The sequence below is a fragment of the Pangasianodon hypophthalmus genome, chromosome 11 (assembly GCF_027358585.1).
Source record: "Pangasianodon hypophthalmus isolate fPanHyp1 chromosome 11, fPanHyp1.pri, whole genome shotgun sequence".
NCBI classification, from domain to species: domain Eukaryota; kingdom Metazoa; phylum Chordata; class Actinopteri; order Siluriformes; family Pangasiidae; genus Pangasianodon; species Pangasianodon hypophthalmus.
In genome coordinates, this window is record NC_069720.1 from 10,680,192 (window position 1) to 10,707,071 (window position 26,880).

The following is a 26,880-nucleotide window of genomic DNA, read 5'->3' on the forward strand; positions in this document are numbered from 1 at the left end:
AACTCTTATTTTATAGTTGACATTAAAATTTGTCTCTTCACTGGGCTGTAAGTGAATAATGAGATAGCATGCCTTAGTATGTTCACACACTGAACACTGATTCACTAAGATTAATGACTCACACCTGCTAAAGATTCAGCAAGTTATGTGTGTTTTACTGTCACCACCACTCTCAGCCAATCAGAACACACCATACTGATTGACAGTATAATGTCATCTGTTTTGGATAACTGAGGAAATTTACTTACTTCTTGGTGTTGATTCAGCTTTTTGACACCTGAACAAACAAACCTTTAATGTCTTTAGATTCTTTTCAGGTGTTAAACAGCATGAAAACAGGAAAATACAGAAATAAATACTTGAGGCTCAGTAACAGGCTGAATCTGTCCTCAATAATCTCATTTTTTCTTCTTTGAGCTTTCTGTTGATTTTATTCAGTGGGCCATTCGGTGTGTTTCTCCGGATAAAACCAGACCTGATATTTTTCCTCTAGTTAATATTTATAGCTCTGACATGAACTTGAACCTGCTGATGCCGCTGCTGATAAAATTATACCTGGGACATAAAAACTGCAGCAGTAAAAACACTGCAAGGTGAAACAGTGCAGAATGTGACCTTTGGATTCTGGACTTTTTGCCATTCAAATCCCTCTCTGGAACAGAGTTTAGATGTGAAATAAGATTTTTAAAAAAATTTATTTTGGCATCTGTCTTTGAACTAAAAAGTTCAAACTGGAAACACATATACATTTTTCCTGTATCTGATGCTAACATCATTCATATCTAACTATTCATAAACACTGATTTAACCTCTGATCCTAAATCCCTAATCTTCAGCATAACTGCTAACTCCACCACATGTTAAATCAGACACTCACAGTGTGTATTGTATTTATTGTGTGATATTTTTGTGGTTCTATGTTTGACTGATGAAGCTTTTGGGACCTGCTGTAAACAGAATTATTATCGTAGTGGCTGGAAATCAGAAATCAGCATTGAGTCATAACTTTGCAGGAATGACTTCTAACACAGAGTCTAAGTCCAAATCATGGCTTTACCGAGATACTGAAGTGGAAAATCACAGTTAAATATTATAATAATTATTAATAATTTACATATCTGACAGCTTGGTGTGGCAGCGTTGGCATTAGCAATAATGCACTAAGGGCAGCATTATGCACTGATATATTGGCTGATGTTTTAAGTAGAAATCTCATATAAGGATATATTTACACATTCTGCCTTTTCTTCCTGACACATTTCTGTAATGACTGTCATGTTTTTGTGACTGAGGTTTAACCTCAGATGAAAATCCTCTGGATTACTCTATAGAAATCTATGGCATGTACAGTCAGGTCCATAAGTATTTGAAAGGATTTGAAATGAAACAATCAAGATGTAGTGTAGAGTATTGAAGTGTAGACTTTCAGCTTTAATTCAAGGGGTTTAACAAAAATATTGCACTAACCATTTAGGAATTACAGACATTTTTTACAGAGTCTCTCCATTTTCACAGGTTCAAAAGTAATTGGACAAACTAACATAATCATAAATATTAGGATTATTTTTAATACTTGAATGCAAATTCTTTGAAGTCTGGAATCACATGGGCATCACTAAATACTGAGTTTCCTTCCTTGAGATCCAACTAATGAAGTGGACTGATTATCTGAATAAGATGTGTTTAATCAGGGTTGAAGTGAACTCTTCAAAAAGGTAGAGTAGGATTGGTGACCATACACTATAAAGGCATTTTCCCCCTTTCAGTGGATATTATGGAGATTTCATACAGACTGTAATAATTGGTTGGAATATGTAAAATTTACCTATCAACCTGCATTTCTTTGTGCAGCTGGAGCAGTGTTCAGTTAAATTTAATTGAGCTCTCTGTTCTATTTAATACATTTCTTCCCATTTGAAGTTATGGGAGAAGTGAACTCATATGCTTAAATAGTCAAGACAAAAAGTTTTCTCCAGCCCATGGCATTACCATCCCTAAAGCGTCCCTACCCACATATCATTCCTCATTCGTACGTTGCTTTGAATAAAACTGTCTCCTAAATGAATAAATGTAAGGGTAAATGAAAATGAGATGCTTTGCCAGGCCTTCACTGCAGCTGCCTTTAGTTGCTGCTTGTTTGTGGGTCTTTCTGCCTTCAGTTTTGTTTTCTGTAAGTGAAAAGCATTCTCAATTGGGGTAAGGCTGTAATTCCTAAATGGTTAATACAATATTTTTGTTAAACCCCTTGAATTAAAGCTGAAAGTCTACATTTCACTGCTTTACTGCTTCATTTCAAATTCATTGTGGTGGATACTTCTGGACCCGAATGTAAACAGTATTAGTCTGTAAGTTATCTTTATTTGTATAGATCTTTTCTAAAACTTTGTTAAAAAGCAATGTAATAAACCACAAACCTTCACATATCTGCTTTATATATTTTACATATATGTTTTGTGCATTCTGAAATGCTTTTCTGCTCACCACACTAAAGAGTGATTATATGAATTACTGTATAATTCCTGGCAACTTGAACCAACCTGGCCTTTTTCCTCTGATCTCTCTTTTCAACAAGGCATGTGCACCCAGGAGAAAATCCCAGGGCATCAGCAGTTTATGAACTACTCAAACCAGCCTGTCTGGTACCAGCATCCATGCCACGGTTAAAGTCACAGAGATCACATTTTTGTTCATTCTCACGTTTGATGTGAGCATTAACTGAAGCTCTTGACCTGTATCTGCATGATTTTTTGCATTGCACTGCTGCCAAATGATTGGCTGATTAGATAACTGCATGAATGTACAGGTGTACAGGTGTTCCTAATAAAGTGGACTATAAAATCACTTTTTGTTCCTAATAAAGTGAGTGTACATTCATGTTTTTTGGTGACACTGGAGAACCCCGAGACGACACGGGGAGAACATGTGAAACTCCACACACACAGTAACAGTAAATAAAAAAGAGTCTCCAAGTGTTCCAGCAGGGGGCAGTGCGCGCGCCCAGTCCGCCATCCTCCGTACAGTGAGAGAAAGAGAAGAAGACGAGCTGCGGGTTTCCTGATTGGACAGCTGAGCTCTGTGAGCGAGCTAATCATCTGTACAGCAGAATATTTGTGACAGGGTTTTACAGCCACAGCTGGAGCTGATCAGGTTGAAGAGAAAAGCTGGCTGTTGTGTGGATTTGAGGAGTTTTAACACCGTTCTGCTTTAAAGCCTGAGGTAAATTACTCTAACTCTGCTAACTGAGCTGCTCGGCTAACTGTAACTGGCTCAGTCTCAGACTCCTGGTGCTAATATTTAAAATATGTTTCACTCATTATTTGTTCCTTTACTTCTCTAAAATACATTTTACACCGCACAGAATTTTGAAGTGATTAAACAATAACATCAGTAAAATTAAAACATTATTATTTTTTGTTTATTTAAACTTTATAATCTTTTATTCTGCTCATGTCTAAGTTTAGGCAAAATTAATTTTCCTCCCAAAACAGTTTTAGACGTGAGTCACGTGGCACCATGATGCAGGGGGCGTGGCGTATTTTATTTACAAGATGTCAAAACACCATTGTGCTCACTCACACTGTCACTTTTTTTTTTTTTTTCTTCAAACTCACAAGTAAATGCAGCAGGAAGAAGGACAGCATTATGTTCACTTAGTGAAAAAAAAAAAAAAAGAGTAAATATATAAATATACGCACTTCTTATAATAAATATAGCAATAGTCTTAAATCAGTGAGTTAGCTAATTGACACTGTCCTCATGTGCTGAACTTTATTACTGAGATAGTAAATGAATTTATTACACAGTGTTTATTTAAAATAATTGCAAATCAGTTCTATAATATTAGCTAGTGAATTAATTTATCTGGAATTATTACATATCAATATTAACAAATCAATATTACAAATATTGATTTAGTTACTGTTATTGTAATCCTGTGACAGGAGGATTACACTGAGTCTAAATGTTGATATTATTTATTATGCTGCCATGTGGTGACAGGAGTTGTGGTTCTCTTTCTGAAACCTCATGGTTTGTATTTATTTTATAACTTTAAAGAAGATTCTAGGTTTATTTTTGTGATTATGTGGTCTTTTTTTTCCCCCACTGTCACGACTCTGTAGACGTTTTGTAATGGAGGCTGGACTATGCTCTGTGAGAGAAACTCCACACACTCCTGCTGCTCAACACTTACAGGTAACAATTAGTGATGTGTGAAATCAATCAATCAATCACTTAATCAATAAATCTTTGAATAACTTTCTGTCCAGCACATCTCATTTTATGTAACTAAGCCATCTATAACATTACGCTTGCTTTTATTTGAAGGTCTTCTTAAAAACTTCACATAGATGAGTAATACACCTTGCCGAGGTTAGCCAGACCGCTACCGTATCATGATGCTAGCATCATGTTTCCTGGCTAACGAAGGGAACATGATGCTAGCATGATGTAAACTTTCTACCTCTGTCAGCCTGCAGCCAGTCCACAGCATTCTCCTCAGGAGAGAGTAAGAAAATCAGAAACATCTTTTAGAGTTCTGTTTCAGTAACAGGACTAGATTAGCTGCAGTATTCATGATGTATCCTTCCACTTTGTCTGAATTCTAAAGGACTGTGTCTGTGTATTCACCTCTTCTATACACACCTGTACACCCTCATCACTACATCTTATTTGTCAAATAACTGAATAACAGAGCAGCGCAATGATTGGAGTTTTTCTTTGTATAAATCATCAATACGATGGATAAGAAACGTCACTGCAGTAAAAGAGAATACTGTGATCAGTCTCGGCATCCTCAGCATCCTCGACAGCAGCACAGATGTATACGTGTTGGTCACACTCAGGTTCCGGGTACCGAGGATACAAATGAATACTGTTACTATCATAGTCTCGTCAGGTAACTAGATCTGTGTTTGGAGAGACTGTTCATCCTGCTGTAAGATGGAAGAAAGTATTGGTAGTACTGTCAGGTCTTAAACACACAGTGATTTATATAAATAATGCTGATTTTCTTTTCGGAAAGGATGGGTTCCTTTCGAGTCTGGTTCCTCTCAAGGTCTCTTCCTTTCAATGTCATCTCAGGGAGTTTTTCCTTGACACTGTCGCCTCTGGCTTGTTCATTATCTAAATCTAGGTCGAAATCTACATCTGGATTTCCGTAAAGCTGTGCTGTGACAGTGTCTATTGTTAAAATAATAATAATAATAATTAAAAAAATATATATAATCGAATTACATTTCTATTGTTTGTTCATCAGCTTTCTGAAGATGTGCACACTGAGGCTTTTATCACTTCTGGTGAAGGAATGTCCATCATTACTGTGGACCATCAGGATGGAGATTTCCTGAGAACTCCTCTAAAACAGGAAGACTCTGAAGACGAAGACTTTCTCTGTAAGACCAAGTGGCCTAAATAACACTTATTAATCATACTAGGCTTAGTGTGGCACTAGAGGTGTCACGTTTTGAAGTGTTCCGGTACGATAACCTAGTTAGTAATATTAGTTTCACAGTATGGTATTAATTAAGCTTTTAGAAACACAAGCTGGTGGTGACAATTAAAGGAAAATGTATTATGATATCTTTGTACAGATCTTTGTGCCCTGGCTTAATGGTTAGCATGTTTGCCTTGCACCTCTGGGGTTGAGGGTTCAATTCCTGCCTCCGCCTGGTGTGCATGGTGTTTGCATGTTCGCACAGTGCTTCAGGGGTTTCATCTGGTTTCGTCCCCCAGTCTAAAGACATGTATTGTAGGCTGATTGGCATCTCTAAATTGTCTGTACTGTGTGTGAGTGTGTGATGGGTTGTCCAGGGTGTACCCCGCCTTGTGCCCTGAGTCCCTTGCGATAGGTTCCAGGTTACCCTACAGCCCTGTGTAGGATAAGCAGTACAAAGCATGTATGGATGTGTGTATATATATATATATATATATATATATATATATACAAAGGAAACAAAACTGTTCTTCTTTTAGATTTCTGAACATGTGTGTGTTCAGTAATGTAGTCGGATATGGGCATGTCTTCACTTATGCATTCTCATCACACTAAAAGCTCCATGTGTACTACACTCCTCATTTTAATACACTCTGATTGTTTTGATCTGTATTATATTGTAGGGGCGTGGCCATTAGTATGTCACATGAGCATAACATGACAGTACTCTGTACCTGTGCTAGGAAGTCAATTTACCTAAAACCCCTACAAGCATTGCTTATCTGACACATCCTTTTAGACACGTTTACATGCACATCAAATTCCATTTAAAGTCTGTATTCGGGTTGCAGCCATATTCCGAATATGATGTTTATATGCATACAGGCATTGGAATATTCCTGCAAGCATGGTTCTTGTAAGTATGCCTGAGATGCCATTCCTAGCCTACAGCTAAGCATCTGTTAGCATCCATAATTCCTTGCGGACTGCACATATATCTCCTTTCAGTGGATTTTATGAATAAGGTGTTTACATGCAACAAATTTCTGATTAAAACAGGCAAATTCCAGGGGTGGTAATTGGAATTTGGGGAATCAGAATATTGTCTTAATCTGAAACGGGCATTCGGTTTGTTGTGTTTACATGACTCAATATTAATTAGAATATTGCCAAATTCTGATTAATATCGGAATATTGATGTGCATGTAAACGTAGCCACTGTCTATATTATATTGTTCTGCTTTTTAACCTTTTGTTTTTGAAGATGATAGAATAGAGCGAGTGCTTGTCTTTATACTGGGACGAAAAGCGCGAAACCACTTTTCCCACAGGTTATAACGTAATCTTTTCCAACATGTCACGTCAGACAGGATATATATGGGGGGGGTGTGTGTGTGTGTGTGTGTGTGTGTGTGTGTGTGTGTGTGTGTGTGTATATGTATACACAGTATATACGTATATTAGCTAGAGTTATTTCTATGGCTCTTTTAATAGAAGGTAAAATACAGAGTAGTCTTTCCAGAACCTGCACGCACAGTATATAAAAAAAATTACTGACGTGGCAGATTCGGACTAAAGTCCTAGAGATACTCTGCTAATAATTACATTACACACCCCTACATGGAAAACTAATCCAGTCTGAATAGGGGTTTTGAGAATGACAGAACGAGAGACTGACTGAAAGGAAAAGTGCTGTGTTGAAAAAAACTTGTAAATGCATTTTAATCAGTATTTGGAAAAAGTCAGCGGTGAGATAACCATATGATCATACACTGTGACTAACTGTGATATTGCAACAACCCTAAAAGAATGAGTTACTTTTCACCTACATTTTTCTTCAAATGACTACTTTTAAATGTAAATTGTGGCATTTCAGATGAAGGTACATCGAACTCTGTGAGTTGTGTCACCCCTGTTGAGCCGGACAGAGGATTCCAGATGAAGCATCTAAAAAAAGAGGAACCTGAAGATGACGAATACCTCTGTAAGACAACATAGAGCTTTAGACCAAGTGTTTAGACTGTCTGCATCCTGGGACTCCTTTAACTGTAAAATAAATTCTACAGACCCCCACAGTACACATTTATTTCATGAGCATTATTGTCTACAATAATATTCTGGCTATTTATTAGAACCATAGAGCTTTTTATTCCTGAATATTAAACCAACAGAATTCAAGTTGGTTTACAAGTGATTTGCTTTTGAGTTATTGAGGTTTGGATTAAAGTATTTAATTCATAGGAACAAACAGGATAATAACTATAAAATAACTATAAATAATACTCAATAATAAACATAATAACTTTGATAAAGGTGGGTTGTGACTCTGCTGTAACTAAATAAAAATCACAGACTTCACTTAGAGAACTGCTGATTTCGACTCCACTCTGTGATTAAATATCACTCATTAATCTAATAAGTTAAATATTAAAGATACATAATTCCTGAGTCAGTAGGTCTAGGGGGTAAAACACAGAGCGCTTGAGCTGCTGTGACTGTCCATAATAATAATAATAATAATAATAATAATAATAATAATAATAATAATAATAATGTCAGAGTTGTTTTTGGATTCAGTACAGATATTTACAACTTGTATGTCAGTGATGGTGTTGTGATGAATCAGACCTCATAAGATAAGGTTGGACACGGATGATACCCCAAAACAGAGAGGCCCACAGAATTGTTTTTTAAATCCCAATCCTGCCTGCATTTTTTTTAAATGATTTTAGTCAGTTCTGTTTCCCAACTATAGCAAAATTTACACAGTTGCGACCCTCACAATTATAAATCCCAGTTCCCCTTCAATCTCATTTTCACTGTCTCTGTTTACAAATATCTATAACTGCAGAGAGACAGAAAGTGAGAGTGACACATGAGAAAAAATGAGGATGAACTACAAAGCTTAGAGGGATTTAAAAGTGATGCACAGTCAGATTTTTTTTTGCTCGCAGATGAAATAATATCCAAGCAGCTTTGCTATAGCATTCAACCTAACATTATAGAGTTGTTGAATTGTTTCTGTTAGCTAGCTAATGGCGGCTGGCTTTAGTCTTCCAACATCACGTGTCACGTGTCCCTGGTGTGAGCTGATTATAGCATGTAGTCAGTTTAGCCTGTGTATGTTGCTCCAAGTCTCCCGTGCTGCAGTGTTCGCTTGGTGCCATGTGTTTCCCAGCTCTGCAGCTTTAAATTGTTCAGTGACCTTAATTGTGAGAAAGATGATGTATAGATGTAGATTAAAAAAAGTAATTACTGTTTGCAAACTCAGCTAGCTATCTGTTCTTAGAAACATTTTCCTACTTTTTAACAAGCTGAAGTTATATTTACCAAGAGCTAAACTATAAATTCTTTCCTTTGTTGCCTGCTCTCCTTCCAGACTGTGATGATTGCAGATCGTTCTTCATCAACAAGTGTGAGGTTCACGGTCCGGCTCTCTTCATCCCTGATACCCCCATTCCCCTGGGAGTCCCTGACAGAGCCAGACAAACACTTCCACCTGGTCTAGCGGTCCAGGAGTCGAGTATTCCTGATGCAGGACTGGGAGTGTTTAATATCGGAGAGACTATTCCAGTTGGTGTGCACTTCGGCCCTTATCAGGGAGACCTAGTAGACTGTGAGGAAGCTATGAACAGTGGCTACTCCTGGGTGGTTAGTTATTTTCTTAATTATACATTTATTAGAAATATTAAATGTTCCTTTTTTTAAAATCCTTCTCTCTCAGCCTGTAATCTGCTTGAAATGCTTTCACCTGAGTTTCCAAATGTAACAAGACACACAGCCATTATTATTATTATTATTATTATTATTATTATTATTATTATTATTGTGAAGTACAAAACATAGAAACAAAACAATGAAAATATCTATATAAAATACTTAGAATACAATGTGCTAAAATAGATTAAAACTTCAATAATTAAAGGCAGACAGTATATACAATAATTAAAAGCCGTTATAGTTGGGTGAAGCCTGAATTCTTAATAGTATGTTTAAGATCATTTGGTTATAAAAAAAGCTGCTTTATATATGCAGTAGGTAGTTATATTAAAAATGATAAAATGTAAATGCATAATAATATATTTTACAGATCTACAGGGACGGGCAGAGTGAACAGTACATAGATGGCAGGAGAGAGAAGCATGCTAACTGGATGAGGTGAGAATTCATTCTTCACTCTTCTTTACAGGGGAAAAAACTTTTAACCTGACACAAATCAATCTCTTTTCCTCACTTTCTCTGTCTGCGTTTATCTTTCTTTGCCATTCTCTCAGGTTTGTGAATTGTTCATGTGATAATGAGGAGCAGAACCTTGTGGCGTTTCAGTATCATGGTGGAATTTTCTACCGTTGCTGTCAACCCATTAGACCAGGACAGGAGCTCTTGGTGTGGTACACAGAGGAGTACGCCAAAAATCTCAGCATTGCATTTGGCTACATCTGGAAGAAAAAGTGCTCTGCAGATGGTGATGTTTAAAAATGATTCGTATTTTGTTGGTCTTGTAACTTTCTATTAACCATATGCTAGCTGATATAGCCTCACTTCGGATTACCGTAGGTGGTTTTGCCTAGTTTTATCTCTACTCACATAAACAGTGACTAACTAACCCTTAGCTCAGTAGCTGTAATATTCATTATAACATCTAACTAGCGGCTGCTCTAGCACCTTACAGAAACAATCCACTTCATTAACCGGTGTTTACTAGTGGTGTAAACCTCTGGCTTCCACACGATATGATATGATTTATATTCTTAAACCAGCAATTCAGTATTTGACATTTCACACCGCTGAGTCTTCTATGATGCAATTTGATTTAGTATCCTCCAGTTGGTATGTGACCAACTTTGTTCAAAATATGGAGTAGGCCTAATATTAATTTGCAAATTATGATGACGTAGAAAAGGACTATTTTAAAATGATCAGTTCCGGGCAAATCATCTTGCTAGCCTTTTAAATTATTTACACATCAGTTTAAAAATCAATTATTTTTTAGACACCAGTTGTTTGTCCTTTCTCAGTTTGTCCTTGTTGCATTGATCAATTTTCGTCATTGCCTTTTAAATGAATGCATCAATCAAAATAGTTACATCCTTAGTGTTTATACTGACATAGAGACAACCCTCATCTCTTACACTATGCTATAATTTAACACTTTGCAAATTCTATTCAACGCCATTAGAACTGTCACCAGCTCTGTTGGATTGAGTCAGGCTTCTTACAGGGCTAGACTCAAAGACCATGGTCAAAATATCACCCATGCTACCTTTGATGCTATTTTTGTTTGGTCTTATTATTTCAAAAGCTTGTTCAGGATGCGTGCAACTATTACATACAATTACAGGTTCATTGTAGCTTAGAGATTAAGATTCTGCAGTAGTGATGGGAAATTTGTGAGTTCAAATCCCAGATTGCCAGAAAGTTAATGTTCAGGTTCGTCAGTAAGGCTCTTAAACCTTGATTTGGATTCTACCTCATTTGTAATTCGCTTTGGATGAAAGAGTCTGCCAACTGAATAAATGTAAGTGTATGAGTCCTTTGAGTCGAGAGTGAGCAGCCAAGTATCCACTGCTGCACTGTGAACTGTAGATGCAAGGACGAGTCATCTAAATAGGGACACCTCTGAGAGCATTAACTCACTTTCTCTACTGATAATTGCCTTGCTGTGTGTTTTTACTGTAGACCTTTATTGTAGGTCATTGTAGTTTCCAATCAAGAATTATGTCCTGTACAGAAGTCTAGTCAGGTGTGTTATCCACACATAGATAGGTGTGAACATTGGACAGCCTTGTCTATGATGACTATGTACAATTCCTTGCTGCTACTGGCTCCATTACCACCATTGCTTCTCTTGAAGTACACTGTGGGATTTTGTCTTCATTGTTAAACCTTTTATACAGTCCACGCTTTGAGCCACAAGTAACCATCAAGTGGAATTCACCACACATCCTTCTCAACATGTAAACGAGAGTGTTAATGCTCTCAGTGTGTGTGGATACTCTAACCAACACAGTTATCTAATTTTGAATGCAGCCAGTAATAAAAATGATCTTCTTACAAATAAAAATCGTATTTTTATGGTATAGGAACTGGGGTCAAATGTTGTCAAATAATTGTACCCAGTGGTAGCATATATAGTTAAAAGAACGGTGGGCCTAGAACAGAACCTTCTTAAACACCAAACTTTACTTTTGTACACATAGAGAAGTTACGATTTACATCTACAAAATGATAACAGTCAGTCAAATAACACCTGAGCCAGGAGAGAACCATTCCGTTAGCTAAAATAACTTTACTAGTCTGTCTAAAAGAATACTGATATGTGGAATCAAAAGCTGTACTACGATTGAGCAACACAAGCACGGAGATACAACCCTGATCAGAGGCCAGTATTTGGTCATTTACTACTTTAACCAGTGCTGTCTCAATACTGTGATAAAGCTTAAATCCTGACTGAAAGCATTCATGAATGTGACTTCTGTGTAGGTCTAAGATTAACTGCTGAACTACAACCTTTTCTAGGATCTTAAAAATAAAGAGGAGGTTTGATATTGACGTATGGTTTGAAAACTGCTCACTTTAAAGATTTAGGTACATAGCCAGTGCTATGGGAGGAGTCTATTATTTTATATTTCTGGAGATGTGTCTCCATGTTAAAATCTTGTCATTTCTTTGGAGATCTATTTCATAACACCACCTGAAACAAGCTGGACAACCAGCTTTCATTCCCTGCTATTGCTAACTTGACTGGATTATTTTGGATATATGTTGATTTTTGCCTAATAACATCAGGATGATCCAGCCATTTTTCTCCAAGGAGGCCACTCAGGTGCTCGTTCAGTCCCTTGTCATCTTTACACTAGGCTTTTGCAACTTGCTGTTGGCATGCCTCTGCACCCCATCCAACCCCTGCAACTGATCTAGAATGCAGCTGCACGACTTGTTTTTAAACTCTCCAAGATCTTCCACAGCTCTACTATAGCTGCCTGCATCAGATTTAATGCACTGATTCAATTATACTATTTTTAACAATAAACATGGTAAGAAAACATCTTTACTTAAATTCGGATGTAAATCCTTGCCCAAACAGGAACTAACTTTTTACCCTTGACTCAGTAGCTCAAAGATTTGCTACATCCCACTGCAGCTGGAATTTAATTCACTAATGTGGTTCAATAACTCGGCTCATTGGGGATTTCTCATTGGGTTGTGTATGTAACATACCAATCCATTATATGACAATAGAGCCTTTTTACTCCACCTTGAACATTGCTATGTTCTGTCACCTTCTGAGTGTTTTGTTGGAGGGTGACTATTTTGTTGCATTTCGCATTGGATTTTTAATATTGTTTTCTTTTTTACTCCAGAAATGCATATTGAAACAAACCAGTGGATTTACACACAAGAAAAGCCGCATCAATGTTTACAGTGTGGTAAGAGATTTACTGAGAGAGGTACTCTTGACAAACACTACCGTATCCACACTGGGGAGAAGCCGTATCACTGCTCAGAGTGTGGAAGGAGTTTTACACAGCAGAGCACTCTCCAACGACATCAGCGCATCCACACTGGAGAGAAACCGTATCTATGCTCGCACTGTGGAGACAAATTTTCTAACCAGAGTAATCTCCAACGACACCAACGCGTCCATACTGGAGAGAAACCGTATCACTGCTCACTGTGTGGGAAGAATTTTACACAACGGAGTACTCTCCAACGACACCAGCGCATCCACACTGGAGAGAAACCGTATCAGTGTCCCCACTGTGGGGAGAGATTTACTCACCAGAGCCTCCTACAGTCACACCAACGCCTTCACACTGGAGAAAAGCCGTATCAGTGTCCATTATGTGGGAAGAGATTTACCGAGAGAGGTGCTCTTAAGAAACACCAACGCATTCACACAGGAGAGAAGCCATATCACTGTCCAGAGTGTGGGAAGAATTTTACTGAGAAAAGTGCTCTTAAGAAACACCAGCGCATTCACACAGGAGAGAAACCGTATTACTGCTCGCAGTGTGGACGGAGTTTCACTTTCTCAAGTTCTTTTAGTACACACAAGTGCACTAATACAGAGCTGTCAGCTTGCAATACGTAGATTTTTGCAAATTAAAAAAAAAATTTTGGCTTAACGTGTTTTGTGGAATTTACATTGCTATTTCCCACTCCATCCCCACACTACCCTGGTTGTCCTTTTCCCTGTGGTGTACTGCACTATTATGGAAAAGGTAAGAGGCCACTATGGGAAAAGGTGAACTTGTATGTGTGAAGCTCCAACAGACAGATCTCTGAAGTGTTGCCGACATATCAGTCGGCAAAGTCCATAATTGACTTGTGTTGCAAAGCAACAAAGTATCAACTCCACCTACTACTCAGAGAGGCAGGAAGAGAATTTAGCTTTGTCCTTTCACTGAGCGTTTTACCTGAATCAAGTGCGGTTAAAAACCATCTACAAGTGCATCATTTTATCATGTAATTTATGGATGTTTGTTACAATGAAATGTTTTGTGTATTTTATTTTGTATGTTTGTTCGCATGTCCTTTGATTTGACTGTTATTGTAACCTGTCTTTATATCCTTTAACCACACTATGCATTCTTGCATGGACTGAGTAAAAGAGACATATTTTAACTCAGGGTCCTTTTTATGTTTTCTGTGACTGACACCACACAGTCTGGCAAATGAATTACATTTTCATGGTCCTTTGAGAGAGATCTGTTGATCATTATTGATAAAGCAAAGTTACATTTCACCCCTCCTAACTGCTAGAAACTGAGTGAGTTTCTAGGTATATGGACAACCTGGCAGACCTGGCTAGCTGAAATCGTTGATTCTAAAACTGAGGCATGCTATTCAGAAGCCCGTGTCCGTCAGCAGAGACCTTCTTATAACCCACTGATTGGATGCTATGTGTGGGAGGTTTTTCCAGGCTCATAATCACCCAGGAGTTGAACCACCATGCTTTACTCCACCCACATTAACAACGAGTCTGGATCAGCATCTGACAGGACAACAGGACTGGCTCATATGAGCCCCCACCAAGAAACAGGCCAATCAGGACATACCCATTGTCCTTGCACATATTATGGTGCTCGATCTCACTGAAAACATAACAAAAGGAGTCTGCTTGGGAGTGATGCTCCATCGGCAAGAGAGATTCATCACTGATCACTCCCTCACTGGCTGGAAGGCTGCAGGGGCACGGGATGCAGGATGGTGAACTAAAATGAGTCCCTTTAATAACTGTCTTTCTGTTAGTGATCACTTCAGCAAAAGGTGTGAGAGAACACCATGCCTTGGTGATAAGCTCAGTTTGCATGTGTTATTGACTGCATGACCCTAGGGTGACCTTGTGGTTAAACCTGTGAATTCTGCCAAGGTCATAGTACCAAATTTTGTAAATGAATCGATTGACTTCTGCAGTATTTCATGAGGGTGAATCTGCAGAGTGTTCTTAGTTGTGCCCAGTGCACACCCTACTGAACGGTTGCCATCTGGTACTCAGACTAACGGTTCATCTGTCATGAAGGAAAGAAATGAGGGACTCCCTTGTCAGGGGGCAGACTGTGGCCCTCTGAGCAGAGACTGGCCCACTGGGTGGTGGACATCATCATGTCATTGTATATAGTAGATGGGCTGGACACCCATCCCCTACAATGACATGCCACTCTGAAAGGAGCATCTTCTCATGGACATTACTTGGAGCACCTTACAAGCACCTTTCCACTTAGTCCACTGTGTCGGTTCATCATGATATGACATAGGTTATCCAGCTGCTTCTCCCTAGTGGTTCGGAGGGTTGAAATAGAAATCTTGTGTCATTTCGATGAATGCTGGATAACAGATAGGGTTCCCTGTAATTGGATCCACTCCAACACGGCGATAAGGTTATTGTAAATACTATGTCATATAGTCACTTTATGGCTTTAATGAAGATCTTGGGATACACCTGGAGCTTGGCATCCAGGTCATTCTTATTGCTGTTAGTAGTGATCCTGAGTCCATAGAGACACAGTTACATACGTAACTAGCGAACACTTGCTGCCCACCAGTTACACATACTGCAGCAAACACATAGTCTCCTCTTCAGCAGTATACGACTTGTGAGCAGCGTCTGCATACAGTACCAACGGTATTCAAATAGTTATAGTTCCTCAACTTGTATGTCAGGGACAGTTGGCAACTTGGCTACTGTCAAACAATTCCCTACGCCAATTTCCAATAAACACCAGTCTTCCTTGGATGATGCGATTATTCCAGGTTGAGGCTCTGCTTCGTTTGTGCCCTCAGTCATCACGGTTAGACCAGCAACCAGTCACTGTCCAGAATCATTATCATGTAATTCCATGTGTAGTAAAAGCTCATTAGTAAAAATCCCTATTTTTCTTGTTTGCTGCTGTAATGTGAAACAGTACTTGCTTGTGGTACTCTTACTTCACACTTATTGGTTTATTAGTTAATTATACAGATTATTCAGGGTAAAAACACAGTACTCTACAGGCTTTACACCCCAATAATTAGAGTCTAAAAACCTCCATATTAACTGATGTAGTAAGATAAGTTGTACTGTACTGTGTCTGGTTAACCAGTGGCATTGTAAACATGCTTTATTCAAGCAACTCAGAATATTACTGACCTTAAAATACTGATATTATACTTTTAGCTATTTTAGTGTATTGCGTGCCTTTATTTAAACAGCATAGCTATTTTTAGGGTATTGAGTGCAAAGCTGATCATAAACTCAGAACACAATCTGAAAAATGTTTTCTTTCTTTCTTTCTTTCTTTCTTTCTTAAAATGTAAAAAACAATTGGCCAAATATGTTCAAAATATATTACAAATTGTATTATTAAATGTTAGTGACACTTTCTTAAAATATACCACTGCTTTAACATATTTAACATAATTTCTGATGGGGTTACATTACCTCACTAACTATCGTACCTTTAATACTGTTTACCTTCAATATTAATAAGAATATTAGTGCTTCCCTAGCTGGTATATAAAAAGCTCTTAAATTTTTAATTAACATGAATGGTGCATAATTTAAAACTTTTTATTGTTTATTTTTTGGTTCCAATGACTGTAAAAATGTTAGTAGTAAAATAGTAGTAAAATGAAGCAGTATAACATTATTCTGAGGGCAGTGACAGGTCACGTGACCGTGGAGTTACCGAATGATTCTCCTCACATGCTGCATACTACTCTGAGGAATAGTGTGTTCATACTATACAATGTACAAGTCGGCACTGTTTCTAACGCACTGATGGATCCACAGTGTTCCAGCAGGGGGCAGTGCGCGCGCCCAGTCCGCCATTCTCCGTACTGTGAGAGAAAGAGAAGAAGACGAGCTGCGGGTTTCCTGATTGGACAGCTGAGCTCTGTGAGCGAGCTAATCATCTGTACAGCAGAATATTTGTGACAGGGTTTTACAGCCACAGCTGGAGCTGATCAGGTTGAAGAGAAAAGCTGGCTGTTATGTGGATTTGAGGAGCTTTAAAGCCTGAGGTAAATTACTCTAACTCTGCTAACTGAGCTGCTCGGCTAACTGTAACTGGCTCAGTCCCAAACCGATTTATAATTCCTGTGTAAGTGCACTACATAGGGTATGAAATAATAGCAGATGCACACTCTGTAGTGCACTGTGTAAACGAAAACTGTTTAGGATTAAGCCTTAACGAAATGTCATTGACAGCTTATTTGCTCAGGATAATTTGATTTCCAGCGCGGCCAAAAAGAATCTATAAAAGCCAATAAAAAAGATACAAAAATATACGAATAATAAGAAGGCAAAAAAATTGAAGGAACATCTAATAGTATTACAAATATATTGAGAATATCCAGTTTAATAGTCATGATACGGTTGTTAATTAGTCACGTCTGAGAATTTATCAGTTTAAAGGAGTAAATAATAGCAATAATAATAATAAAAATAATAATTTTAATATTAGTTGTTGTTGACAGACAGGACAGATAAATAGTTCACAAGATAACTGAGGTGTGCAGTGAACAAACAGAAGACAGCAAAAGTTTAAATTATTAATTTTATAATACTTATATATTTAATTTGGGGCTCAAAAGGTATTCCTTTTTTTTTTTTTTTTTTTTTTTTGCGCCATAAACATTAAATATTATCTTTACAACAGACAGTCAGACGGTGGCGCTGAAGTGGACTGAGATAGTCAGATACAGTTGAGTTCAAAAGTTTACATCCCCCCCTTCAGAATCTGCAAAATGTTAATTATTTTACCAAAATAAGAGGGATCATACAAAATGCATGTTATTGTTTATTTAGTGCTGACCTGAATAAGATATTTCACATAAAAGATGTTTACATATAGTCCACAAGAGAAAATAATAGTTGAATTTATAAAAATGACCCCGTTCAAAAGTTTACATCCCCTTGATTCTTAATACTGTGTTGTTACCTGAATGATCCACAGCTGTGTTTTTTTGTTTACTGATAGCTGTTCATGAGTCCCTTGTTTGTCCTGAACAGTTAAACTGCCTGCTGTTCTTCAGAAAAATCCTTCAGGTCCCACAAATTCTCTGGTTTTCCAGCATTTTTTGTGTATTTGAACCCTTTCCAACAATGACTGTATGATTTTGAGATCCATCTTTTCACACTGAGGACAACTGAGGGACTCATATGCAGCTATTACAGAAGTTTCAAACGCACACTGATGCTCCAGAAGGAAAAGCCATGCATTAAGAGCTGGGGGGGTGAAAACAGAATGGAGATGTGTACATTTTTCTTATTTTGCCTAAATATCATATTTTGTCATTTAGTACTGCCCTTCAGAGGCTACAGAAGATAGTTACATGTTTCCCAGAAGACAAAATAAGTTAAATTTACCCTGATCTTCAAATTCAAAAAGTTTTCACCCCCCCGGCTTACCTTCTGTAATAGTTGCATATGAGTCCCTCAGTTGAAAACCAAAGAATTTGTGGGACCTTAAGCATTTTTCTGAAGAACAGCAGGCAGTTTAACTGTTCAGGACAAACAAGGGACTCATGAACAACTATCACTAAGCAAAAAAAACACAGCTGTGAATCATTCAGGTAGCAACACAGTATTAAGAATCAAGTGGATGTAAATTTTTGAACGGGGTCATTTTTATAAAATCAACTATTATTTTCTCTTCTGGACTATATGTAAACATCTTTTATGCGAAATGTCTTATTCAGGTCAGCATTAAATAAACAATAACATGCATTTTGTATGATCCCTCTTATTTTGGTAAAATAATTAATATTTTGCAGATTCTGAAAGGGGGATGTAAACTTTTGACCTCAACTGTAACTGAGATGCACACCGATGAACACAGGAACAGGAAAAAATGTAAACATGAGGTCATGCTATGATCACATAAACTTCATTAATCAACTCAAAGTATCACTCCTGGAACCGTTAGAAGTTTCACAAAGTAATGCTCCAGACTGAAACACTGAGCTGATTATCATTAGAGCTTTTTTGTGTGTTTAATATTTCTGTTAATTCTTTTTTTGCATTGCGTCTTTTAAACACAAGCACACGCACAGGAGGAAAGCTTATTTGCAGTGGACAAATGATACTTGATTACGACACATTAAAGATTCTCTACTATTGCACCCCTGTAGACGTTTTCTAATGGACTCAGCAGAGGCTGGACTGTGCTCTGTGAGAGAACCTCCACACACTCCTGCTGCGCAACACTTACAGGTAACAGTCTGTTTCTTACTTTTAAAACTGAATATCTGTATATTTTAGCACAATAATGTCTTAAACCAAAAAACACAGCGCTTTCAGATCAGAGGACTGATGAGCCTTGAGTTACAAATGAGTTATAAAGTCAATCTTTCTGTTGCAAAATGGAACAACAAACTAAGCTCCTGTTTCACCACCTCAGTCTGATACAGTAACTGTAACGCTGCTGCTGACCCAATCCGTTTACCAATCTTACACTCTTTTTTTCCATCATTTGTGAAGAAGAACCCAAGATACATGCATTTCTCCACCAGGGGTAAGGTCTTTCCCCTCGCCTGAGCATCCCACTCCTTTCAGACAACCATGGCCTTGGACTTGGGGGTACTGATTTTCATGTCATCAGCTTCACAGTCAGCAGCGAAAAATTTGAGTGTGTGTCAGAGATCTGGTTAGTATAGTGCCAAAAGTACATCACCTGCAAAAAACAGGGATGTTATCTCTAGTTCCTCATACTGAACCACATCCCCAACCTTGTCCAGTGCTTTTAGCATCTCTGGCCAAATCACATCCATTTCTAGCCACCATAGTAACCTCAGTCAGAGTGATGGACTCCAAAACACCAGAGATTTAAAGCACTGCATCTTGAAGGGTGGGGATGCCCATTGAGTTAAGAAGTTCATCAGAGTGGTCCTTCCATTGCTCAACAATATCCCAAGTAGGGATACTACAGAGTCAACACTCTGGAGCACTTGCTCAGAAGAACTTGTGCATGATTTTGCCTTCTCCTCCTGAGATGCCAGACAGTATGCCAGAACATCTTTGAAGCCACCTTTGAAGCCATCTTTGAAAGCACCCTTCCTATACTTGAGCTTTTGCTGCAGCTGTTCTGGCTCTCCAGTACCTCTCAACTGAATCAGAAGAGCCCTCTGTGAGCATGGAAGGCCTCAACACTGGTGTCTACCTTTAAGATTGAGGTCTTGAACAATAACTGCTTTGTAGTCTCTATCAGAAAGACACCCTCACACTAGGCCACTAGGTCTGAGACTAAGAGTACCATCAGTCTAAAACCCTGTTGGGGAGGTTGGTACAGTATGAAAAGAAAACACAAGACAAGTACAAGTACATGAGCAACCTAGTTTTTGGTATTGACAATCCAATAACAGTTCATTAACATTTCACTGCTCGAGTTTCCAATCTGGGAGGCTTTTCCTTCCAATCACACCAATTATCTTCATCATTCATTCAACATGAGTACTGAAGTTTCCCAGCCTGGGACTACAGAGCATCCCTATAATTTGTGGGATCCCCAAAGTAGAAGAGAGACCATTCTTATACTGAAGCTTATACTGTGTGTAGTTATTATTTCAGGCTGTGTATGAACTTAAAACTAGATTCTATATACAGATTATATATTGTTGTTTGTCTTTGCTAACCAAAGTATGTTGCTCTGTGATCAATAGTGTTCTGAAGATGTGCATACAGAGACTTATACCACTGGTGGAGGGAGATGCTCTATGGAACACACCACCCCCCTCTATAAACGGGATGTAATGTTCCTGAAGAAACCTATGAAAGAGGAAGAATCTGGAGATGAAGACTACCTCTGTAAGACCGTGCACTACATTCCAGTCTGGGCTAAACAACACTTTTTGTTTTAACTAGGCTTTATTTGTGATGGGTTACTTTTCCCTCCCTTAATTTTGTATTTTGTACTTCACATTTTTAGATGACAGTTTTTATATGTAAATGATGGCATTTCAGATGGACATACATCAAGCTCTGTGAGCTGTATCACCCCTGTTGACCAGCAGGATGGAGAATTCCAGATGAAGCCTCTAAAAAAAGAGGAAGCTGAAGATGATGACTACCTCTGTAAGACAACATGGCACCTTAGAGTCCAGTGGTTCTAAATAAGAATTTTGTACATCATGTTTTTACTTAAAATTGCATTAATTGCATTGTTGAAAATTAAGTTACTGAGTCAGTAGAGCAACAAATTCTAAAAATGTGCTGTTTTGCACTGCTGCAAGTCACCCTGGAAAGTCTAGTGTAGTAACTCATAGCAAGTCAGAAATGTTATTGGATTTAGTGTGAGTGATTTGGACTTGTCCATTATTAAGCCACAACCTTTTGTACTTTTTTGAGTGAAGGTTTTTTTTAACTTGGACATAATGCCTTTCCTTTGTTGCCTCCTCTCATATCAGACTGTGAGGATTGTAAATCCTTCTTCACCAACAAGTGTGAGGTTCATGGTCCGGCTCTCTTCATCACTGATACTTCTGTTTCCCTGGGAGTCCCCAACCGAGCCAGACAAACACTTCCACCTGGTCTAGAGGTTCAGGAGTCCAGTATTCCTGATGCAGGACTGGGAGTGTTTAATATGGGAGAGAGTATTCCAGTTGGTGCGCACTTTGGCCCTTATCAGGGAGACTTAGTAGACTGTGAGAAAGCTATGAACAGCGGCTACTCCTGGGTGGTTAGTCATTTTCTTAATTATGCATGTATTAGAAATTTGTTATTGTAAAGTTGTTTATTGTAATCTACATAAACATTTTTGCAGATATACAAAGGTAGACAGTCTGAGAGATACATAGACGGCAGCAGTGAGATGCATGCTAACTGGATGAGGTGAGGAAGCCTGCTGGCCGTTGGACCTTTGTGTAGAGTTCTTTATTTGGAGTCTTCCCCTGCTGATAATTGATCCTTCCCTCTTGCTTTCTCTCTCTTTTTGTCCTTTACTTCTCTAATTTATAATCTTTCTTTGTCATTCTCTCAGGTATGTGAACTGTGCTCGAAATAACGAAGAGTGCAATCTTGTGGCATTCCAGTATCGAGGGGGGATACTGTACCGTTGCTGTCGACACATCAAACCAGGACAGGAGCTCTTGGTGTGGTACACAGAGGAGTACACAAAAAATCTCAGCATTACATTCAAACACATCTGGACAAAAAAGTGTTATACAAATGGTAATGTCCAAAAATTGTCATTTCATTATGCTTATTTGGTCTTAAAATTGATTTTTTGGATATAAAACTGAAATGAATTATGTCAGATCAGTATTTCTATCCTTATAGACCTGATTCAGCACATCAACTTAATAGTAAGAACTTTATTGGCTGAGTGGGGAGTGTGAGAACTAAACAGTGTAAAATATGCATTCCCAAAAGGTACTTGAGTCCTGTGGATACTCATTATACCCCTACAGACAGATTAAGATCTCACAAAACAGTTTTACAGTGACTTGTACCATAGCCAGTGACTCATACCGAAGACAACCTCTTTCCTGTTCCTGCTGTGACACAAGCTGGCAATTTAGATTTCTCACTTGCAGTCTGTAGTATGGTCAGTGCTTCTGTGGACTGGCTTTCCTTGTTGTCAGATGCCCTAGTATTCAAATTGCAAGCTCCAAAATGCAAGTCTGAGTGCCAGATACTCAGGAAGTCATTATAACAGAGTATCTCCCTGTTATTCAGACTAAGAAATCACTATTTGTGATTACTATTTGTGAATACTATTAGCCAGTTGTCTCTGAACAGTGAGCACAGGCAATTTTTTTTTTTACTTTGACTTACTACACTGATCGTACTGCTATTTGTTTTGTCTCTTGTGCAAACAGATAGGCAGATACATCAATCATCAATGTGGCATGAGGTCAGACAGCTCTTTTTCTTTGCATGGCAGTGGGCCCATTGCAGTTAGCCTCACTGAAAGTGACTTGCTTAGAGGGATGGTGGAATTGTGCAATGGGTGGCTGCATTCACAGCTACAGTACTTTGGTAGTAGTATGAACACCCTGGCTGATTCCTCACCAAGCAGATGTCCTGTCCCAAATGAACGCAAAGCTTTTGGCACCCCCAGCACGGCCACCTTAGCTTGTGGGTTCAGCGCTTGGTTGAAAGTGAAAGCGGAGTGATTACTGTAACCTTATATTTGAGGAAACACTCATGAATACAAGAGCTGGATCTGGTGCACTGCCTGATTCCCAAAATACCTTTCTTCATGGTCTGCTGGACATTTATTCTAAGGGAGTATGTGGGGGCCGCTCTGGCACATCACAGCACCCTGAATCACTGAGCACTTTCTCAAGGTTCTCCAAGATTATTGTTATTCCTTCCAGTGGAGTGAAAGCAATGGCCATCACCTTTCCAGTTAGTCCCAAAGTTTAGTCGATTCCTCATGGCAATGTGGTGTACATTACCAAGTGATTCTTACCATCCCTGGTGGTGTGTGTGTGTGTGTGTGTGTTTTGCGGGGTGGGGGGGGTGGTGGGGGGGTGGTGGTGAGATATAATGTTATTTAAATATGTAATTGTGGAAACTGCTAAGCATCCTTGTCATTCAGAACCATTGCTGACCTGGTAAGAACTTGACGACAGACTTCCACAAAATGATGGATGTGTTACAGCAGGATTCAATGCAAAGACGTACATCACTTTGTGACTTTGCAGGTGATTCTCACATATGTGGGGTTCATAGTAGCACTGTTTCCAGAACTACAAATCACTCAGAATCAGCAAGATGCTTTTCATATGAGAAGGGTGTTTATATTACTGGCTGTGTCACACTACACGATTTTCTTGGCATAAAACCTTAGTTTGTGCTCACCTTCCACCTCTGGTCACACAGAATACACAAATCTTCAATTACATTATGTGTAGATCTGGTTTTATTACATTCAGTGTTACTATTTTGTCCATCTTTATAAGTTTCCTTTTTTCCTTTTTCTGCTCTAGAAACAAACAATGCCTTGTGTCCACGTTCCTATACATCTCAAATTTACCTTAACAAACACATCAAGAGATGCCGTAATGAGGAGTATGTGAGAATGCTGAACTCAGAAGAGATTACTTGTAATACTTTGAAATCAGGAAGCTCCAGGAGTCAGAAAACTGCATCTGAGACCCTCCATACCACCATCTCTCATAGCCAAATGCAAAAAGGAATTCACTGCCCAGATTGTGGGAAGAGTTTTACTCGACAGAGTAATCTCAAACTGCACCAACGCATTCACAGTGGAGAAAAGGATTTTCACTGCTCACAATGTGGAAAGAGTTTTACACAACTAAGCCATTTCCAGATTCACCAGCGCATTCATACAGGAGAGAAGCCATATCAGTGCTCACAATGTGGGAAGAGATTTAATCGAGAAAGTACTCTCCAAACACACCAACGTATTCACACAGGAGAGAAACCATTTCACTGCTCTCAATGTGGAAAGAGTTTTAATGAACAACGTAATTTCCAAACTCACCAACGCATTCACACAGGAGAGAAGCCATATCTCTGCTCCCAGTGTGGGAGGAGTTTTGCTCAACATAGTACTCTCCAAAGACATCAGCGCATTCATACAGGAGAGAAGCCGTATCACTGCCCACAGTGTGGGAAGAGCTTTACCCATCAAAGTAGTCTCCAACGACACGGCCGTATTCACACAGGAGAGAAACCATATCTCTGTTTACAGTGTGGGAAGAGTTTTACACTACAGCAGGATCTTGAACTACACCAGTCCATTCACATGGGAGAGAAGCCGTATCATTGCTCAGAATGTGGGAAGAATTTTACTTACCAGTGTAATCTCCAAACACATCAGCGCATTCACACTGGAGAGAAGCCGTATCACTGCTCACTGTGTGGAAAGAGTTTTACGCAGCAAGGTGCTCTCCAGAGGCACCAACGCGTCCACACAGGAGAGAAACCATATCACTGCTTCTGGTGTGAAGAGAGATTTACTCACCAGGGCAATCTCCAACGACATCAGCTAATCCACACGGGAGAAAAACGTTATCACTGTCTACAGTGTGATAAGGGTTTTATTGAAAGAAGTGCTCTCGAGAAACACAGACGTGTCCACACCGGAGAGAAGCCGTATAACTGCTCTGAGTGTGGCAAGCGTTTTACTGAGAGTGGTGCGCTTAAAAAACACCAGCGCATTCACACTGGAGAGAAACCGTATTCCTGCTTGCAGTGTGGACGGAGCTTCACTTTCTCAAGCTCTTTCAGGACACACAAGTGCACTAACACAGACAAGTTGTTGGGTTGACAGGATGGATGTAAACAGTTTTTTTTCCCCCATGTTTACATTTACAGCATTTTGCAGTCTCCCTCATCCAGAGTGACTTACAGAAGGCTTTGTAGTGTCTACTAAAACGTATCCTCATTCTAGTGCAAGTAGGTCGAGGTCTAAGAATACTATCAAGCTAGAACCCTGTTAGAGAGGAGTTAGTACAGTGAGGTTTAGCAACAAGAACAGTACAAAAACCTCAGTCTTGGTGAAGATGTAGGTCTTACAGAAAGCTGTTCAGACAGATGGAAGGGATGGGATGCAGTTGATAGGTGGTAATATTGCTGGACAAGAGAAGTTGCAGGATTTATTCTGTAGAAAACAAAGAAAAATGTATTACGTCTATGTGAGGGAAGAGATTTTTCCCTCCTTCCCCTATTCCTACACTGCACAACCCCTCTTAGTTTCATAGTACCCTATAGCTATTCCTGAAATCCCAACCCCAGGCTTCCTCCCACTACGTTTATACTCATGCCTACAGTGTATTGCCCTAATACAAAAAGAAGATTTGGCAAGTGTGAATCTCAGGAACAACCTTGTCCTCTGTTTGCAGATATATTTAATAAATCTGTGGATCAGTGCATTGTTCCTGTCTGTTCAAAGTTAATGTGCAGTCTATAAAATGAATGGATCAGTGAATGACCCAATAAATGCAGGGCTAAACTTTGACTGCCAGCATCTTGACAGCCTGGGAACTTGTGAGAATGCTGATAATAGGACAGTCATTCCAGAGTTCAATTACCTCACCCCTTTACTACATTTGCTGGTAGCTCCTAGAATTTGGAACAGCTATGAAAAGTTATGTGTGATTGGGCAATGTCAGCCACACTAACGCCTCAGCGCAGGTGTACCTCAGGGCTCTGTGCTCTCTCATACTTTCCTTTCTGTACACAAACATCTACAACTTCTGTGTCCTCTCTGTCAAAGTCAAGTTCACAGGTGAACTTTAAAAAGGACTTGTATTCAACAACATCTGGCATTCTGGTGCTTCAACACTAAGCAGATCTTAATTAACAAGGTGATTGTAGAACAAATAAAACATCCACCCACACTTTCCACACATTTTCAATGGATTAATTGAAAACAGTCGTGTCACACTGTCTTGTCTTTAAGTGGGATGAAAGCATGAACTGCTTGTCAGTAACACTCAGTAGATGTTCTTCTTGTAACAGCTAAAGTTACAACAGCTAAAGAAGTTAGATTCCTATATGTCCTGTTGGTCCAGTTTTACACAGCCATCATCGAGTCCAGTCTAGGATCTTACATACCTCTTTTGGTGCTGATTTGGTTCATGCGAAGGAGCCCTTTTTCTGATCATCTGCATGAATAGTTGTCTGTCTGTAGTCTGTCTGTCGTTCCCACTTAGACTGAATCCAGGGATGTGTACAAGAAAATATAATTGCAGAAACATTCCATCCTCAGCATCACACGACACTTGAAGAACTTTTTCCTGGTTTGCAGTAGAAGTCTGTTTGCTGCTGTGATAAAGACTTTGATATGAAATACCTGTGTGGAGCAGGTCTGCATGGAAAAAAAAATTTAAATGGACAAACAAAACCAAAAACCAATATATGTGCAACAACATGACTATTATTCATTCTAGAACAGCCGAGACCCTCAATAATTGTTAAAATCACAAGTCTTTAGGATTCTGTTTACAGTATATTAATTAGCATAGGAATAAACGTAGCAGGTAACGTG

At 38.8% G+C, this 26,880-nt stretch overlaps 1 protein-coding gene across 1 annotated transcript; it reads left to right on the forward strand.

The window, feature by feature from the left end:
• Positions 1–3,017: 3,017 nt before the first annotated feature.
• LOC113536756 (histone-lysine N-methyltransferase PRDM9) lies at positions 3,018–26,880 on the forward strand. The gene is made up of 15 exons (XM_026930894.3): positions 3,018–3,216; positions 4,122–4,194; positions 5,258–5,393; positions 7,311–7,418; positions 8,814–9,085; positions 9,525–9,592; positions 9,709–9,899; positions 12,799–13,525; positions 19,052–19,133; positions 20,579–20,723; positions 20,880–20,990; positions 21,323–21,594; positions 21,679–21,746; positions 21,895–22,085; positions 23,852–26,880. Exons 2-15 carry the CDS (start codon positions 4,132–4,134, stop codon positions 25,156–25,158), a joined length of 3,741 nt encoding a protein of 1,246 aa, XP_026786695.3. The 5' UTR covers positions 3,018–3,216; positions 4,122–4,131; the 3' UTR covers positions 25,159–26,880.